Source organism: Ochlerotatus camptorhynchus, unplaced genomic scaffold (genome assembly GCF_037179485.1).
Source record: "Ochlerotatus camptorhynchus isolate MF236.1 unplaced genomic scaffold, CSIRO-AGI_Acam_v1.1 ptg000067l, whole genome shotgun sequence".
Lineage (NCBI taxonomy): Eukaryota > Metazoa > Arthropoda > Insecta > Diptera > Culicidae > Ochlerotatus > Ochlerotatus camptorhynchus.
In genome coordinates, this window is record NW_027040557.1 from 2,481,167 (window position 1) to 2,496,891 (window position 15,725).

Consider the following 15,725-nt stretch of genomic DNA (forward strand, 5'->3'; position numbering starts at 1 on the left):
ATTATGATCACAGCGGGAGTTCCACAAGGGTCCATCCTTGGAACGGGATATACAACGGCGTGCTAACGCTGAAGCTGCCTAAAGAAGTTGAGATCGTTGGCTTTGCGAACGACATCGTCTTAACGGTAACAGGCGAGACTCTGAAAGAGGTTGAAATGTTGGCGACCGAGGCGATCACCATGATTGGTAACTGGATGTAAGCAACAAAGCTGCAGATAACCCACCACAAAACGGAAGTGCTATTGGTCAGTAACTGTAGAGCGATGCAGCGGGCAGAAATCACCGTCGGGGAGCACGCCATAGCCTCGAAGCGTGTGTTGAGATATCTGGGAGTGATGATCGATGATACAGGGTGATTCAGAAGAACTGTCATCGATTTCACAAATATGCAATTCTCAAAGGATATAATGGGTATATGCTCAAGTATATTTTTTAAGTGTGTACAAATATCATCTTGTATTGATAGTCATAAATCTGTATTAATTCGAATGTTATCCTTTAGATACTGGAATCTCGCATCATTATAGAGGTAAAAAGGAACCATGCGAAAAAAATCCGTTCATTGTGAGAGCTTAGGCACATCGCCAGGACACCAAAAGTGCTGGAACTAAAACGTGCGTGCCAGCTGTGGTTCAGTTTCGTGACAAATGAGGCTGGTAATGAAAGGTAAAGGGAGAGAGATTTGAATTAGTATATCTGGAATATACTGTAAACTTCAACAGCTTCATCGTAGATGCCTGTGAGAAGGCTTCAAAGGCTATCAATGCGCTAGCTAGTCATATTAGTCATTATAAAGTCTCATCGTAACTGGATTGATTCGATGCCATTATTGATGACATAATCAGAACAACAGAATCTTGTTAAAATTCTGAAAATATCTTCACAGGTCACCGCGTGCAAATAACATCGATGGATCCTTGTTGACAAATCACTGTGGACATAAATCGTGTGTATACTAATGACTCGCGGCATATTCACGTAAAAGCATGTACCCACGTCCGACGATCACGCTGTGGGAAAGAGTAATTAAAATAGTCACTGTTTACGATTCGAAGGAAAACTACCAATCCCACCTGCTCAAGGCACGGCAACGAAAGGCGGCAGACGGGCGCGTGGTCGAGATTGGTAATGTGAGATAATCGTTGTTCCATTGAGACGATCATCATCATCATCAGCAGCAGCGTCGTCGGTAGCAACCGCGTAAAAATTGTTCTGACAACTCTGCCACAGCAAAATTGTTGACATTAATTAGGTGATTTAAAATATAAATTCGACAGTGAGCATGCATAAGGGCGTATACTCGATGATAGATTCTGTTCATCGAACTTCTCTTTACATTGCTACAGCTAAGCGAAACAATTTTCTAGAATTTGTTCAATGCAGAGTTGTAACAGGTTGTATTGGCTATCGCGTATACGCCCTTATGCATGCTCACTGTCGATATTATCAGAAATGCTCCAAAACAAGCCGATCATAGCACACCGAGCCTTTTAAATTTGACGCTAACTGCGTTGTTGTTGCATTGCTACAGCTGACCGGCTACTTTATAAATATGCCTACCTTATCAACTATATAGGTAGTTGAAGTTCAACTTGCTGGCAACTCGTTTGAAGGTGTGTAAGGCAAACTGGTGTAGGTTTATCCTTTGAGTTAGGACCGTAGAAGGAAACGATTTGAACACCGTCTTAACTGATCTACAATTATGTAAGTTTTGCAACGATTTGCATACTGTAATCAGTATATAAACAATGTGATCGGAATAACCGAACCGGGGAGCAATTGCCGGCACGGGAAAATAGAGCAAATTTACCAGTAGGTCACAATACTGTGTGACTCAAACAGAGAAAATCCACCTGGAAAGATCACACGCCTATTCACTCGGAGAGTCATGCATCTGTGGTTAAGGTCAACTACTTTCGCCGTTCGTTGAAAGTAAACTGAGCTGGATACGATGTAAACATAACCTTGAAGGCAAGTGAGAATGCGAATGCATGCCCGCCGAACACACCACAGCGAGATTAAAGGAATTGATGCAACATTTACGTACCAAGGAATCTGATACTTAGAGCTGTCATTTGTCATTCCAGTACTGCTTTCAAGTAGCCGTTGTCGGGCATGCGTCACCTATAGCAGTAACCATTTACTCGTTTGTAACGTCATACAATCAATTAGTAACGATTGGTTGTACCGTAAAACGGGGTATCTTTAATAGTGCGGGTAACTTTGATAGTAGAATATAATGATTAAATTTACTCTCTGCAGCATTTCCGAATTGGAAACATTGGTTCCATTTTGTAGCTTAGGGTATTATACAGTTTCTTGTTCTTCTCCGGATTGAAAAGGCAATCAAACAATCTGTTATTATATAAATGTATTTCCGATATTGTCATCAATACAATATTGTTTTCTTATGATGCTTATGATGTTTCTGATTATAAACTCATTAAAAATTTCGTATTTCTGGAACTGTTTGAGATTCACTAAAAATATATCTGAAAACCATTAATTGTTGCAAAACATATTTAGAATTTATAATACTTCACTAAACTACCAAAGATATCCCATTTTACGGTACTCGGTTTAGTCTTTGTAAAGAACAAGGTTGTAATAAACGCTAAAAACCTGATAGGGAAGATAATCCAACTATCTTATGGTGCTCATCAGCTTAAACAAATTTTGCATATAAATTGCAGTTTGGCAGAGATCATCACCCGTGATCCCGCGGGATCGAGCGTGATCACGTTGATAAATTACCGCCGCGCGATAACTCCTTTTTCCATTAGACAACCCGAGGATCGCTTGCTGATTAGTAGCATCAGAGACGCTTTTCGCGTGCAAAGAGTTTTTAATCATAGTCGGTCGGTCGAATCGATAGAACATCAAGCCGGTTCCAGACGATTCTCAGTTTGTGTTAACTACTTAGTACATATGTAATTAGATATTTACGTAAAAGTTGTGCAATGCAACGGTTTGTTTAAATCTAACTACATATGGGCTCGGTGACGACTGTCGTGAATGAACCGGAAATCTAAACGAGCTAGACGCATATTGGATATTTATATTTGCGCATCAGTTGTGCACATATTTATTCCAAATGTGTCTCTTCTTCTTTTTCTTCTTCCAATTGTCAATGTTCAAGGGACCATGATTTTCAATACAGCAAAGTTTCGATTTCATCACGATCAAATAAATTTTACGCGGAAACGTGGTATATTTGACAAAATTGAAATAACTGTCATTCAATGCCTAACGGGCTTTTTTTTTTTTAATTTTTAACTCGCTGATTTGATCTTAGTTCAAGGGTAGCGCTATTTTACTTGTCTCTCAAATTCAGCAATATTTTCTGTAATGTATAATGTGTAATAAATAAATTACCTGTTTTTTTAAACCAATTTGACAATTGAATCGTGCTATTCAATGATTGGTGTAAAAAAGCAGGCAATTTATTCCTTTATTGATTAGGGTAGAGCACTACTTCGTCGTAATCGCCCATTTACGTTTTATCGATTAGAAAAGATCAATAATATCAATGATTTCACCGTACACAAATCAATAATACGTTCGTTTCGATGCGTTAGCTCATTAGCTACAACAACAATCCTGTTAGAGTGCATTGTATGAAAATTTACGCTCATTGTTCTCAAAACAAAAGAAGCTCTCCAAGCGAATCCCCCTTTTCTACGTTTATCCGTAGGACGAAGAAAATCTAACGGCGTTTTAATGCGTATGGACGGAATTGAAACTCGTAGAACGAATTTAGAATCAAGAAGTAGTATTAGATTCTAAACAATATCTCAACAATTTGTGACTATTTATGAAATCCAACGATATGGAAAGGTGAATAAAACAAAAATAAAAAACGTATGGAAAGGTGAATGAATTTTGAAGTCATCTTTGACAGAAATATTCTATTTTTTGTTTAAACTCGTTCAGAAAAGGGAGGTAAAGCGCGGGTTGTGCTTAGTAGAACGGAAATTAGATCAAAAACCCTATACATTGCAGAAAATATTACTGAATTTGAGAGACAAGTAAAATAGCGCTACCCTTGAACCAACCGGTGAACACTCGTGTTTATTTCAGTTACCGTGTGGACGTAATTTGTGATGAGCCCCGGTCCCTTTCAAATTGTATCATTATTTATGTACGATCCATAAATTTGACATGACGTTTCACATTCATCTACACTGATAAATTGAAGTATTCCCATTTTGCTTGAAATTTAATCAAAATCGAATGATTAAACATTAATCCTCTCTTTCTAAAAAATAAGCATCTGATCCCAGTTTAATCATGGTTGATTAGATTGTAGATTATCTTTTCTTGAATAAATTTTAATCATTTTTGATTCTATTTTAATAATTTTTTATTGAATTTTAATCTTTTTTGCTTATATATCAGTATTGAAAAAGAATTAAATTTAATACCGGAAAGATTATTTCGAATTTAATCATGCATGACTAGTGCCGAAGTAATCATGGCAGGGACTCAATAAGGTGAAGCGGGAAACTGCATACTTTTTAAGCTTTTTTGATTTAATTTATCTTTGAGTGTAGTGATGGCCGATTTTTATACAAATTATCGATTAATCGATTAACGAACCGAAAAGTAAAACATTTGTAAGCGGAAATATCATGCGGATATATGTAAGCATTAACTTCTCCAGATGATCATCACCGATCATTTCAAACATGTGCTGCACTCTCATTGGTGTAAAAATGGCAGCACAGCGAACAAAAAAAAATCGATTAGTGATTAACATTAGTAATTTAAAAATGGGACACCTCTAATTTTGGTGTGTTTGTTTTGATAAAAATGAACGCAAAATTTAATCTCTACCAAGGGGGCAGCAAAACCACAAAATTACCTTGAATACGGGGGCTATTCATTGGATGAAAGGGACCGTGAAAGAGGACACTAAAATAGAAAGTTTTTCTTCCGACAGTTTCATCTTAGTATTCATTTTTGCTTGAACTAAGGCGTAACCAGCGAGTTAAAAATTTGGAAATTCGGCAACCTCTCTTTTGAGGTTGGAGAGTCGAATCAGCCCGAATCCAGAGGTTTAACGTTTTAGCGATAGATGTTGAGATTTAGCATTATTTTATTAGTAATTTTAATACCTTTAAAATCGTTCGTGACTGATGAGAATTTGTCTGTTTCATGCATGAAAGAGCTTAAATTTGTCATATGGATATTTGATCTTGATATAATGTATTTGATTAAAGATTGGATATAACATTTGCTCTTCTATTTAATTCAAAATTTCTTGTTTGTTTGCTCCATTTGTTGACTTAATTCTATCCAAATAAAATAATTTATTGCATACATTCAGATAAGCTGAGAATACTTTGCAGCAACTAAAATAATCTGATTTTTCTGAGTCGAGTCGAGTATTACTACACGACACTGAAGAAGACTGCACATTGTAGACGAAATACGCGTATCTGTCAAGGATAAGCAAATAAGGCAGTGGAATTAAATGGAAATTACTAATCTTTCTCTCTCTCTCTCTCTCTCTTTATACAGGTATTCCACTGTACACATTCATAAGGATTGATTTTTCTGACAATATCTTGCATGAGGATTTCAAATAGGGTTGTCACAACCCTGCGCTCAACATCAAAGTTGTCACGACGATGCGCCCAACTACGGCCCTGGCTAACGGACTGACAGCCGTTTTGTCAGATGGTGATGATGTGGCACTTTCCGTAAGTAAATATAAATAATATACACGGAACCGAAAAATTACCCAAAATTAAGTTCTTTTCACTCATCTTCCGTGTTTCGTTCAATAAGCTAATTTTCAGTAAACCGCTTATAGTAGTTTGCATTTGGCTACGGCAAAAATAACTACTTACTCGTGTGTATTTTCTACCCAAAATTAAGTTAAATTCGACAGTGAGCATGCATAAGGGCGAATACGCGATGATCGATTCTCTTAATCGATTTTCTCTTTGCATTGCTACAGCTAAGCGATACAATTTTCTAGAATTTGTTCAATGCAGAGTAGTTACAGGTTGTATTGCATATCAAAAGCAACAGCAAACGCACCGATAAACGTTAAATCTAGCGAGTTATTAACGAAAGAGAAAATCGACGAAGAGAATCGATCATCGCGTATAGGCCCTTATGCATGCTCACTGTCGAATTGACTCAAATTTGAGAATATCTCATATCCTCACTAGTAGCTTATTGAACGATAGTCATGAGAAAGTTGAATCTCTCGTTCCTTTTTTGAAAAAGTGAGAGTGGGATGCAAAACTCAAAATTACCCAAAATTAAGTAAAAAGAACTTAAATTAAGGGTAATTTTTTTTTTTTCTGTGTAAGTTAATTGAAAGTTGAAGTGGATAGGTGAGAAAGCTATGGTATTTGTTGTCGAAGGAAAAGTTATAATTAATTGTATTATTGTACCTAAATCTAGCTTAACATTATTCTGGAATGTGTCAACTTTACTTATCCTATTGATTAATTTCGAAGCATACATAAAAAACAGGTAAACACGGATGTAAAAAGGTGCACAACTTAACCTAATTCTAAAACGATTTCCCACAGTACACTTAACAGAAATAGTTCGGATGGTTGCTGCAAGTACGGACAGATCGGTTAATTTAGAAGAACACTAAACGCAAGTACATTCTTGAACTAAAGCAAGAATTGAAGACTAGATCTAACACGAATCCTGAACGTTTGAACTGAACAAATTAAAAAACCTAATACTAAGCATAAAACCTCCGCATAGTACCTAACCTAATTGAAATTTATATTGATTTCCCCAAGGGATTTTATAACACCCTGCCACAATAAAAGTGTTACGAAATCGGAACTTAATCGGTTGTCGGTTGCTTGCGCAATAAGGGTTGCATATGGGTCATTCCGCGCCAAGTGTCAAAGGCAAGTGAAATTATGTTTATTTTGGCCTGACATTTATGAATTTTTGTGTCGATCGAAGCACCCCTCGGTTCAGGAGAGAATTTTCTATTTGTCGTGATTTTCAAGAATGCGCTAGTTCCTTTTATTAATATCTCTGGAACGAATAAAGCTATATGTATAGTGTTTTTATGATAAAATTAGACAAGGAATCTAAACATGAATTTATTATTTTCGTGCAGTCTTGCCAAATATTTTGTATTTGCGAATAAAAATTTGTTCTTGACCTGCGTTCGGGCGCGGCCAGTGCTGGTATTGTCTAGATTGAGATCATCAGTTTTTACACATTGAGGATGATTGCTAGTCCCAAGCATCGTCTATTGGTTCTCTGTGTAAGTACAACTGATCTGACAATAACAGAGTAGCAACCGTGGGCGGTCAATCATGCTCATTCTCATGCTCTATGCATATAATAATTGTACAGGTACCCTTTTTAGACTAGATGCTACCAACGACCAATGATTTATAAATAACAAAACTTGTTTATTTATTTTTGCATATATTTTACGTTTCACTACATATATAAATTATACATTGCATGATATACTGTTACTATTAGCTTAATATTTCAGTTTTCCCAAGCAAGTCACCGAAATTAATATAAAGCTGATGAAGCAGAGGAAATAACAACATTAAATAATATTATATGTATATAATTATTAAGCAGGTTATTTCTAGTCATGTTAGTTATTCATCACAATTTTTAGCATTATTGTTAGTATATCGTATACATTTCAGTGTTGCATCCACCTGCCATTGTAAGCTGAGGAGGTATAGAGCTGCATCTTATTGTATGTTAAATACTTCTTCATTGCAGTAGCAACTATATGATCCATATAATATATTTCATTATGTCATATTTTAATGTTCTGATATATTTCATTTCTCCATTGCATATATTTTCATTATATAAATAAATACTGGGTTGGGAGGGAGCATCAGGGTATCATTCAAACTGAAACTGGACGATGGTATGATTGACAGCCGGAGTCTAAGAGGGAATAAACACTATCATTTTCTTTATCCTACCGATTCGATTGTGGTGGTGTGAATTCTACTCCAACAGTTTCAGGGCGATTGACGCGCCCTTCTTAACAAACCATCCAGTAGGAAGCTTAATAAGTATTGCGAATTGTGTTATTCGATTTGTTGGAGCGTATCGTTGGAAGGAGATTCTTAAATTCCCGTGGATTTCGCGTAAGTGTCTCTGCTTATGGGTCCACCCCTCCGTTTTTGGCCCTTCATACAGCGATATAGTGAATTCAGATCGGTAGCTCAAATTGATCTTGCTATTAAGTGGAGCTGCATACAAGACAAGTCTTGAAGGGATGGTGGCTACCTTACATACATACATACATACATAAAAACTAAAAACGCAAATTTCTCAGAATGAGAATAGGGGAAATGTCGGCTTCGGAAATACCTTAACCTATTATCGTCAGGGGGTAAACAAAGTCCTCTGAAACACAATGTATCCTCATGCCAAAATTGAGTTCTCAAAGACGTTGTTTACCTACCTGACGATAATAGGTTAAAGTATTACCGGAGCCAACATTTCCCCTATTTAAATTTCCAACACGATTGTCAATGTTTCCCATCCTTTTTTACATAAGAAACACTCATGGACAAAAAATAATTTTCATATTTCCTGAGATACAGCAAAGAATGCTAAAAAAATCAATTTGAACTGGTGCCGGTTTTTTCACGATTTTTTACACGGTAACGTTTTTCCAATGTGATAAAATTTCGTACTGATTTTTTTTTTGATAAGCGTTGGTGTAAATCCCGAAATTTTATAAAAATGTGTATATTGATCCTAGCATGCTAAAATTACTTGAGCTAACAGAACCCAAACATTTGAAAATGTTTAAGCATGTGAATTAACACTGACCAAGTCGAGGTTTTTACTTTTGTCTCATTTAACATGCTATAGGATACCCGTAGGCCACGACTGGTACATCTACCCTACAACATATATATTTTCATCGTGCAATACTTACTAGCAACAGCCCACGCTTCTTTCCTCTCAATCGCCTCCAACGTAAAATTCAAATCTCTCCTGCAGTCCACTCCATCCAACTCGTCCATCACTTCCCTTAGCTTTATCAAAAACTCCCTATCCATACCACCAAACACCCCAAGAACACTATCCCCCGGAACACTTGGCTTCCGTCTCAACCTATCATCATCAGCTTTCCGCGCCCGTTCTGTGGACAACTCCCGCGTCGTCAGGATCTTCCGCTCTTCCGGTGCGTGCAACTGGTCATTGTTACTAGCTCTCGCCGAGTCCTTTCCCAAATCATCATACACTTCACTACGCTGGGCCGTTGCCAAGCCGACCGTCACGAGGGCCACCAGAGCCAGCACATTCAATTTCATAGCTCACTTGGTTCTAGTATTAATGTTTCACAAAAACAAGTAATAATGACACTCACTGTGACTGTGTTTGCTCACGTGGGGGAAAAAGGAATTATCGCATGGCGTTCCGATCTTCAACGGAGAAGTCGCGCGGTATCTTTGTAACGCGCGCGTGCGTTCCGAGTCGCGATCAGGCTGTGACTGAGAGGTATGACATTGAATGGATCTAGAAAAGTAAGCCGGAGAGACCGGCTGGGCTTTTGTTAAGATACCTCTCGGTGCTGACCACACTGCTCTGTATGTAATAGCTGCTGGTTAACTACTGGTACAGGAGAACACGCCGGGATCTGCCAGTCGCCACCGCATGATCAGCATAACATATGATCGTGTGTTTATCGTACCGCGTAGGAGTAGCCGATGATAAATATCGGCGGAGGCGCGAAACGTGATAATGTTGCTAAAGGCGAACACGCGGCGATTATGATAGGTACGAGATTCGCCTGATTGATTTGGTGCGGAATCAACTCGGAAAGATCTGCAAATGGTTCAGACTGTTTCGTTTGAGATCCTGGTAATTCTATTTTGAAATCTAGATTCTGAGCACTTCTTTCGGTTGTAGACCATATTCGAAAATGAAATTGATCTCCAAAGATTAGAGTGAGCAGATGGAAAGGAAGTGAAATTTCGTGCAATCTTTAAATTTTTGGGGCTTAGGCTTTGGGGCTCCCTGAAGTGCCATTCGATAAAGCAAGTTTGCTCTATCAGATGCTGGTGTTAGATTGCGTGGACGTGATTTGATTCTCGAGAAATTTGCGTTTAAAGCCATTGTTTACGTTTGGTTGTTCCGCCTATTTCAATTGTTGGTCTTGTTATGATCTCGAATTTTTCTCCCTCACTCATTTTATTCATCAGCCGTTGGATTCAATGTCTGCCAAAAAAGGCACTGAAAATGGCGTTCGATTTATGTTTTCTGTTGCACATTTCTCACATTTCCTCTTTGATGAACCTATCGCGATTCGGGTTATCGAACCGTTGGATAATACACGAGAGCTTCCCAATCTTCAAATTTATCAGCATAGGTAGTTTGCCATATGCTTGCTTAGCTTGCATCTCCTTTAAATAGTTAACGCACGTGTCTGATTAATTAACTTTTCTCTACTCCGTACTATCTGCATAATATGTCAATGTTTCTAAGAAAAGCTAGAAGCTTTGATCAATTTTAAACTACAGTGAACTCTTCCTTATTCGATATCTCTTAAACTCAATATTCTCCCCAACTCGATGGAAATCCAGGCCATTTTTCCCATACAAATTTCCAGAAATTACCTCTCTAACTCGATGGTCCCATCAATTTCAAGTTAGAGAGAATTGACTGTAGGGGATTTTTTTTAAATTATCGAACAAAATTGGTCGAAGGATCTCAGAATGCTATGAAATTTTTCCCACAGGTATATTTTATGGTTAGGTATATGATTTTAATTTTTCCCGGAAAATTTTAGTTGAAGTTTTCGGATTTTCCCGGACATCACGTAGGGTAAATGTAGGCTTCGGCTTTCCTTCGTTTTTCATGGTCAGCGTGATTACCTCTCATCCCAGCAGGCCTGGGTTTAATCCCAGTCAGCGCCGCCGGGATGTTATGAGGCATAAAATCTCTGATCACGCCTTCCTTCGGAAGGGAAGTGAAGCCATTGGACGAAAAACAAATCTAGGAAAAAAAAAAACCACTTCGCTGTACATATTGAAACGATTCCTTAGTCTTCAGCTTCAATCTGATAACATTTTTATATGCACCGTTCGGCGAGACCGGATAAAATTCGAGTTTGAAATCTGTGTTAGGGAAACCACCTTTTTGCAAGCAATCGGTGATCACCATTGCAACAGTTGCACATTTGTGTGATTTTCAATAGTGACATATTTAAAGTATTCATTTTAGCAGATTCGTAAAAAATATTCTAATCGATTGGTTTGTTTAGAATTAAAATCCATCCGCTATTGACAGTTATAAGTGGTCAAAACCTGACCACTTTTCGTAACGCGGTCGATTTTGGTTTTTTTTTAAATTGCACCCACAATATGTTACCGAAGACGTAATCCTACGTCAAAATACTCATATATTTCTGGGTGTTCCAGTTCTGACCCGATTGTTTGTTTTGGCCACATCTTGCGAGCTGTCATTACAGTAAAACTGTGCTACAGTGGTATTCCACGCAAAACGCAAACTAGAACTCGCTAGAGCTATTCGACAGCCGCAGTCAGTTTTTGCCTGTAAACTTGGAGACATGCTTCAAGTCTCCGCGTACATCGTACGGGTTAGGCAAAAGATGTGCGTCTAACTTTAAAAACTGTCGCATTAATGGTCCTTCGCTCATTTTCAACTTCTATTCAATTTTCATACTGCCGCACTCTAACGGAACTATCAACCTACTCTCTTCTAAAGATCATTCTCTAGCTAATAAATTATCACACTAAAGCTTCATGTTAGCATTTCCAACCAACTCCGCAAAATATTTGTCAAATGTACAAGCCGTGGAATTAGTTTAAGAATTTTTTATCACAGCTGCTGAATTCAAATAGGATCGATGTAGAACTGATTAACTATATGAGGACAACTTCCCAAGTATTAATCAAGTGCACATAATGTTTATATAGGGCTAATATACAAATTTAAATCGTATATCTACCCCCTCTTTTGACGTAGGATTGAGTCTGTAGGCAACATATTGGGGGTGCAATTTAAAAAAAAACCAAAATCGACCGCGTTACGAAAAGTGGTCAGGTTTTGACCACTTATAACTCTGTTAATGGATGGATGGATTTTAATGGTTAATACGCCAATCGATTGCAAAATTTTCTACGAATCTGCTTAAATGAAAATTTTATCAATTTTCAATAGGACACTATTGAAAGCTACACAAATGTCCAACTATTGCAATAGTGATTAAAGTTATCTACGATTGTCTGTAAAATCGAATTCCATCCTGTCTCGAAGAACGTTGTAAATTTAATCATGTCCGGTCGGTCGTCATAAGATGGAGCAGCAGCAGTGCTTTCGGAGCGTGGCGTTAAACATTTTTCCCCAGTACACAACGAAAGGCTCCCCGTAAGCTGCAAGCAGCTAGCTATCAAGGCTGCCCTCAAAAGCCCTCGATTCACCGAAGAAAGAGGAAGAAGCCACACCGCTACTGATCGGATTCAGTTGCTCGTCGTGAGTCACTGTGAGCCATCTATGCCAAACGCGTCATCCACGTTCCGAACAACATACAGCTCGCCAGCCTCATCTGTGTTGAACACCCAAATAGCTCAGCATTACTCAACCAAACAGGTTTTTTTGAGGACCACCATAAATTATTGTTGTTTAAGAGTTAATTTCCATTGAAGGTTCGCTCGCCTTGCTGCCAGCCACATTAACCCCAAAGCTCTTTGATAATGTACCCAGCAACCAAACGTTTGGTGTCAAATGCGTAACAGTATTGAAGTGGTACATACAAATTCTCGCGATGACCGAATACGACATGACCTTGTCAGCTAAGCAGAAACACTTCGAATTAAGGTAAGGCTTCCTTCAGGACCTTAGAAAAAAGCAAAAAAACTCGAATTTATATGATTGATCGCGAATATCTCGCGATTGGAAAATTTGAGCAAGAAGTTCCTGTAGTCAATTTTCGCCTTTTTATTATCTATTGACTAAATCCAAAACTCGGTGCGTTTTGTGCACGAAATGCGTCTTTTCTCGAAAACGAGGCGTTTCCGTAATGGGAAAAAGTGTTTTCCCTAACACAGTCGCCGAATATTGATACCGAGCACTGAGCATGCCAGACAGTACCTATTTTTATGCCTTTTTGATGCAAATTTTAAGCCCCTCGTATTAAGAGAATTAGGCATACAAAAATTCTTGCCAGCTTCTCTTAATATGAGAAGCTTAAAATTAGCATCAAAAACCATAATCGTCCGGTATGCTCAGGTTCTGTGATTGATGTGTTTTCTCTGATACAGATTTCATTTCCCAATACCAAATAAATGGGAAATTCAATCTCTTAAAATTTCTTACAAGTGTGAATTAAGTGATATTTGAGAAATCGTTTGCGAGTTTATACCACTTGGAAATACTCTTAGTGCTTGAGCTTTAACCACAGTAAAGGCCCACGCACATTAGATCCGGATCGGACGCGTTGCGGCAAAGTGACAGCTAAATCTTTTGTCTAACTGTCACATTTACGTCAACGCAACCCAAACGGATCTAATGTGGGTGGCCCTTAAGTGCATCTAATCTAATCGACACACCAACCAACACAGCCAGTTCTTGAAAGCATCCTAAAAATATATATATAAATACCTACATCATTTTTCTTGTCTATTTGATATATGTTTCACATCGAAACTGCGTCACACATATCAAAACGGCCAGGCCTACTGTGCAGCATTTAAGGGGCAAGATGATTCAGAAAACATCGGGCCTGTTTAAATCGGTGATTTAAACACGATGCTTCCGAATCCAATAAATGGATGAAACGTGGACATCTCGTATCGTAAGTTCCGATTTTGGTAATTATATGATTGGTTGGTCGTTGGAAGCATCAAAGCTAGAAAGGTTAAGTGATGCTCCATTTTCTTCTGACGGTTGGGGCATGAGCACTAACTCTTGTCCTAGCCTTTTATGACTTATAGCTATAGCGCCATTACTCGCTTTCTAAAAAGCGAAGACGGAAAGGAAAAGGAGAAGGAAAAGGAGAAGGAAAAAGGGAAAAGGATTATGTGAAATCTATGAACATAAACAATATTTTTGATTTGAAATATACAATATAGAAATGGTTACTACCCGAGTCTTGTCACTATTATCAAGTCATAAAAAGTAACAAGGACTAAAATGTGATCCTTTGATTACTGGAAAATCCTGATTCCCTAGTTTGAAGTTGTCACGACTAGGGTTCAATGGTAGATCTTATACCAGTAACGCACCACAAAGAGGTGATCTCCCAACGTTACTGGTTTGAATGGATAAAAATTTACAAAATGGAACGAACTCACCAAGTTTAGCCAATTAAACCTGGAGGCTGCCTGACATGTGTTGATGTAGAAGTCCAAATTTTAGACGAAGCTTGACGAAAATCAACATGAACTAGTCCGGTTAATGGTAGTTACGCGGAATGTCTTCCTTCGATTTGAGATAAAAAAATGTTCGGATGTATGTAGTCGATTTTTGATGTGCATTGGCAAGCCTTTTCAGGTTCAACGCTGCGACTCAACGAATGATGGAACTAATTATGGGACGCCTCGTGGAGGTTCTACTTGGCTTCGGAACAGCTTCTCAGCGGCAAATAATAGAAACCTAGAATGAGGAACTAGAAATTGTCTCCTGAGCTTGGTTATGGCCAGATCAGCAACCGATTATAGATAAAAAAAAACTCCACGGAAAAAAACAAACGTCAGGTTCGAACACACGCACAGCCTACTCTGAGGTTTAACCGCAGTAAGTGCATTTTTATAAACTGTGCTTCATCATTACGATCTTGCTATTTCTTCCAGGACATGAAATCGTTAACCACATTATTATCGCTGCGACAATAACCTATTAATCATTCCACAGTACAACCAAATTCAACAATTTAGTTAATATACCGTAATAGTGCACTAAATAACGAAAACATTAGTATTTATTATGTTCTTTCCATCATTTGACAGAATCTCAATCATCTGTATGCAACGGATGAACACCGCTTCCACCTTCTCCAAGAACATCAATTGAGGACTACTATGCCATCGCCCTTCACCAATCGATCCAGGTGCAACGCATGAGCACCGCTTTCATCTTCAAGAACACCGAGGAAAGTATTCCACAGCATTGTTCTAAACTGGCTTTTCAGGACCACAAATGACCGATAAAAGAGTTAACTAACGAGTTCAAGTAAGAGCTTGTGTCCAAGACATATCGCCCAGGATTGGCTTGTACTACATGGACACCGACAGAGCATCTCCAAAACAGAATTCTCAAATTGCTTCCGAATTTCAACCTATCAAACTTTTTCACTGATAACGAGTTAAGAAATCAATTTAATATTTACTTTACTTTTGCTGTGACATCAAAACTGCCTTTCGTGTGTACCCTACGTCAAATGTACGATCGTGTCTTGGATACAACCTCTTACTTTTTCCTTACGTAATTAGTGTTAGTGCCCCATAAGTATAGTCTGCACTTTGCCTCAAACAGGGACCACAAGAAAATCAAATATGCTGGACTAGAAAAAAAATCAATTTGGTTGCACAGGGCATTTAATAACATCTGGTTTGTTTTCAACACTGGCCACAAGCACTTTATAACTTTGTATTAAAAACGGTGAGTTTTCGATACAATCTACTAAATTGATCTAAATTGATTGATGAGCGTTTCAGTAGAATAATTGTATATCTTATTACGTTGTTTTTCCTTTTAATTCTACTACTATC

The 15,725-nt window shown here is 38.0% G+C and overlaps 1 protein-coding gene across 1 annotated transcript in view; it reads right to left on the bottom strand.

Annotated features, from left to right (window-relative positions):
* Positions 1 to 9,478, bottom strand: part of LOC135697166 (nose resistant to fluoxetine protein 6-like) — a 36,787-nt gene extending 27,309 nt beyond the window's left edge. Inside the window, exon 1 of the mRNA XM_065216782.1 lies at positions 8,927 to 9,478. Within this exon, the coding sequence (XP_065072854.1) occupies positions 8,927 to 9,305 (379 nt within the window). The 5' untranslated portion in view covers positions 9,306 to 9,478. The remainder of the gene's footprint in view (positions 1 to 8,926) is intronic.
* Positions 9,479 to 15,725: the final 6,247 nt, after the last annotated feature.